General features: G+C 53.5%; 2 protein-coding genes across 2 annotated transcripts in view; both read left to right on the top strand.

The window, feature by feature from the left end:
- Window positions 1-1,982, top strand: part of KLK12 (kallikrein related peptidase 12) — a 13,212-nt gene extending 11,230 nt beyond the window's left edge. The window contains exons 9-10 of the mRNA XM_008072155.2: window positions 541-677; window positions 1,597-1,982. Of these exons, the coding sequence (XP_008070346.2) occupies window positions 541-677; window positions 1,597-1,749 (290 nt within the window). The 3' untranslated portion in view covers window positions 1,750-1,982. The remainder of the gene's footprint in view (window positions 1-540; window positions 678-1,596) is intronic.
- Window positions 1,983-3,412: 1,430 nt separating this feature from the next.
- KLK10 (kallikrein related peptidase 10) overlaps window positions 3,413-4,576 on the top strand; it is a 4,428-nt gene continuing 3,264 nt past the window's right edge. Inside the window, exons 1-2 of the mRNA XM_021705985.1 lie at window positions 3,413-3,470; window positions 4,259-4,340. Coding sequence (XP_021561660.1) covers window positions 3,413-3,470; window positions 4,259-4,340 — 140 coding nt within the window. The remainder of the gene's footprint in view (window positions 3,471-4,258; window positions 4,341-4,576) is intronic.

The following is a 4,576-nucleotide window of genomic DNA, read 5'->3' as shown; positions in this document are numbered from 1 at the left end:
AGCTGGAACTACAGGCGCGCACTACCACGCCCGGCTAATTTTTTATTTATTGTAGAGACGTGGTGTCACCCAGTTGCCAGGGTGAGTCTCGAACCTACAGGCTCAGGCAATTCACTCGCCTTGGGCTCCCAAAGTGCTGGGATTACAGGCTGAGCCACCGAACCCGGCCTTATTTTTATTTTTTAATAGAGATAAGCGTCTCACAGTGTTGCCCAGGCTGATCTTGAACTCATTGGCTCAAGCAATCCTCCTGCCTCAGCCTCCCAAGGTGCTGGGATCACAGGCATGAGCCACCACAGCCGGCCAGCTTCACCTCTCTGAAGCTTGGTTTTCTTCTCTATAAAGTGAGAATAATCACACCCACCTAGATCATGGAGAGTAGGTAGCTGGCATGAGTTTACTCGACAGCGTTGCTGTTACAAGTGGAAAGAGGAGTTGGCTTTGAATTAGAAGAGCAGGGACTCTATGGGGGGGTCACAGTTAGCGCTGCAGGGGGAGGGGTGGGGGCTCACTCCCCCCTCCCCTGTGCTGTTTCCACAGTACACCTGCCCCACACCTTGCGATGTGCCAACATCTCCATCATCGAGCACAGGGAGTGTGAGAATGCCTACCCTGGCAATGTCACAGACACCATGGTGTGCGCCAGCGTTCAGGAAGAGGGCAAGGACTCCTGCCAGGTCAGAGGGCGGGACCTGGCCTTAGACCCCTTTCTCCACCTTGTCCCCGACCTGTTGACATCCATCCACGGTCTCATCCCCCATCCCGACCCCACCTCCCCCTGCAGCTCCCAACCCACTCCTTTCCAAGTTCCCATTTCTGACTCCAACACAAATTTTTTTTTTTGAGTTGGAGTCTCACTCCATCACCCAGACTGGAGTGCAGTGACACGCTCCCGGCCACTGCAGCCTCGACCTGCTGGGCTCCGGTGATCCTTCTGCCTCAGCCTTCCAAGTAGCCAGAACTACAGGCGCAAGCTACCACGCCCGGTTTATTTTTGATTTATTGTAGAGACAAGGTCTCGCCAAGTTGCCCAGGTGGGTCTCGAACCCGCAGGCTCAGGCAATTCTCTTGCCTCAGTCTCCCAAAGTACTGGGATTACAGGCTGAGCCACCAAGCCCGGCTCAACACAAACTTTGACCCTGCCCCCATGCCTACCCTACTTCCACCTCAACTGTCCCCAGACTTCTTTTCTTTTATTCTTTTTTTTTTTTTCTGAGTCAAAATCTCACTCTATCGCCCAGGCTGGAGTACACTGGAGATCCCAGCTTGCCGCAACCTTGACCTCCTAGGCTCAGACAATCCTCTGAGTAGCTGGGACTACAGACACACACCATGCCCAGCTAATTTTTTGATTTATTGTAGAGACGAGGTCTTGCTATGCCGCCCAGGCAGGTCTCCAGCTCAGGACTCTCAGAGTGCTGGGATTACAGGCATAAGCCACTATTCCCAGCCCCCAAACTTGTTTTCTAGCCTAAACTCATCCTTTTCCCCACCCATAATCCCACCCTCACCCCCAAGCGCACTCCCAACACCGTACCTCCTTCCCTAACTAACTCCATGACCCATTCTAACAGATGTTCTCTCTCCCGTGCCCAGGGGGACTCCGGGGGCCCTTTGGTCTGCAATGGGTCTCTTCAAGGCATCATCTCCTGGGGCCAGGACCCATGTGCTGTCACCAGAAAGCCCGGTGTTTACACAAAAGTCTGCAAATATGTGGACTGGATCCAGGAGACTATGAAGAGCAATTAGCCAGGACCCACACACCACGGCCCACAAGCTTCTATCTCAGCTCAGTGACCAGTTCCTGATCATTTCGCTGGCAAGATGTAACCAGGGCCTCTTGAACTTCCTTTGGGCTTCCCTGACGCTCCATAATCAACTTGGAAATTTGAACTCAATGACACCTGCATTCAAATTCCAGATCGGACTCACCCTATCTCTGGAAATGAAATTGCTGTGTCTCTGTTATGTCCCCAGCCTCAAAGACAGTTCCTGCATACATCACGGTTACAATAAACACCTGTGGAATGAGTGAGTCTATTGAGGGCTTTACTGTATGCCAGACCCTGGCTCAAGGGCTTTGAAATGCATCAACTCACTCAATCCTCACACAACCCTATCAGGTCGGTACTATTATTATACTCATTTTAAAAAATTTATTTGTGGCCGGGCTCGGTGGCTCAGCCTGTAATCCCAGCACTTTGGGAGGCTGAGGTGGATGGATTGCCTGAACCTGCGTGTTTGAGACCAGCTCAGGCAACTTGGTGAGACCTTGTCTCTACAATAAATAAAAAATTAACCGGGCATGGTAGTGCGCGCCTGTAGTTCTGGCTACTGGGAAGGCTGAGGTGGAAGGATCTCCACAGCTCAGCAGGTTGACGCTGGGTTAGCTGTGAGTGTGCCACTGCACTCCAGCCTAGAGTGAGACCCCAACAATAAAAAATTATTTATTGTAGAGACAGGGTCTTGCCAAGTTGCCCAAGCTAGTCTCAAACCCCTGGTCCTCTCGCCTCCGCCTCCCAAAGTGCTGGGATTATAAACATGAGCCACCACGCCTGGCTATTATACCCATTTTATAGATGAGGAAACTGAGGCACAGAGAAACAGAGCCACTTGCTCACAGTCACACAGCCTGCCAGTAGAAGAACAAAGATTTTAAGCAAGTTGGTCTCTAACAAGTGATACTGCCTTGACAAAGGCTCAGTTAGTTTCCTTATCTGTAAAATTATGCATGCATACTAAGACGAATACAATGGAGCTGTCATTGTTTTTGTTTTTCCAATAATAGGTAATTAGTTAATGGAGACTTACGCTGGCTAAAATAGTGCCACCAGTCACCTGTGGCTATCTAAACTAAAATTACGTAAAATCAGAAATGCAACGCCTCACTTTCAACATTTCAAACACTTGGTAGCCACAGGTGGCTGGTGGCTGCTGTTTGTCCATATAGAACATTTCTGCCATTGCAGAATGTCAGGACAGCAGCGAACTAGACAATCTCTGAAGATGCTCCGCAAATAATCCAGAGCCCAGGGTCCTTTCTGACAATCTGCTCCCCTTGCAGGGGAGGTGAGGAGTAAGAGTCCAGAGCTAGAACAAGGGCCTACTGGCTGTCAGGTGGACTTGCTGTGTGACCTCTGAGTCACTGCCCTCTCTGAGCCTCTGGTTCCTCACCTGAAATGAAGATGTTTGCCGAGGTGACGTCGATGCCCCTTGCAGCCTCGATTTGTGATTCATGGACCTGTGTGTCACCTGGGGACACATAGATGGCAGGAAGAGTGTGAGACGGTCACAGCCCTCCAACACAGAAGGGTTTGTCACTCTCTCTGGGACACACATAGATGGCAGGAAGAGTGTGAGACGGTCACAGCTCTCCAACACAGAAGGGTTTGTCACTCTCTCTGGGACACACATGAAGTCGTCCACTGCTACGTCCAGGGGTGTGGGCTCCAAACACAAGACGTCGTTGTGTGCCGCCCCCCCCCTCCCCCCGGCCTCCTGGTCATCATCTCCCTCACTGGCTCTGTTTCCTTCTTCCTGTTTCTGTGTCCTAGCCTTGGCATCTCTCTCTGGCTCTTTTGGCTTTGGTTTATCACAGTCTTTCTTTCCGAGTCAGTCTCAGTCTCTCCTACTCAATCCACTTTATCTCTCTGCCTCCTCCTCCTCTCTCTTCCGCATTCTGGCCTTTCTCACTTGGTTGGTCACTCACTCGCGGTTTACAACTTCCCATTTATTTCCTCCCTCTCAATCACGATCACAATCGTTTATCATCCCGCCCACTCCTGGGCTCCCTGGGGTCACGAAACCCTCTCCCACCACCTGGGCAGTCTTGGAAAAGGGACCTGGGGAATCCCCGTGGAATCCGGCGCCAAAAAGGGTGTTACGGGCACTGGGAGAAGCCTGCATCCCAGGGCTCCTCCCCAAGCAGGAATCTGGGACCCAGGTTGGGTGCCAGCCCCACCCACAGCATAATTAGGCAGAGGGAAACAGAGGGAGTGAATCCCCGGGGGGGAGGGTGGGGAAGCTTCCGGACTCTTCGGGGTTAAAAGGGAAGGTCCGGCCAGGGGTCCCTGGGCAGAGGATTCCGGCAGCCAAAGGGCACAGCAGAGGCACTTCAGGGTCCCCTCCCTCCTTCCTGTCGGCGACTCCTAGGTGAAGCGGGGTACACCCCACCCTGGTTGGGCGGATTTGCGAGAGGACGGGTAGGGACCCTCGGCCACGGGCAGGAGCCCTCTCTGAGCCTCAGTTTCTCCCCCAGCTGTGAGGTTGAGGGGGAAGAGGCTCCGGGCCCACGTGGGAGGGACGGTGAAAGCCCACGAGCAGCGTGGCTGGCAGCCAGGGTAGCCCGGGAAGGAGGGTGCCCCCCTCGGGCCGAGGGAGGACGAGAGGGCGCCGCAAGGGGCGTCATTAGGATAATTGCTCACATTAAGCCGATTCGTTCCCCGCCCCCTATCACTCCTCCCCCCCGCCACAGTTGTTGTCTACAGGTCAAACGGGGGCCGGGACGAGTGGGCACAGCGAGGCGAAGGTCTCTGACGGGGCATCGTTTTAACCCTCCCCTGCCCCCGGCCCAGGC

Source organism: Carlito syrichta, unplaced genomic scaffold (genome assembly GCF_000164805.1).
Source record: "Carlito syrichta isolate Samal-C Ts95f unplaced genomic scaffold, Tarsius_syrichta-2.0.1 Scaffold314869, whole genome shotgun sequence".
NCBI lineage: Eukaryota > Metazoa > Chordata > Mammalia > Primates > Tarsiidae > Carlito > Carlito syrichta.
Note: the sequence above shows the minus strand (reverse complement) of the source record. Positions and strands in the feature narration are given on the sequence as shown.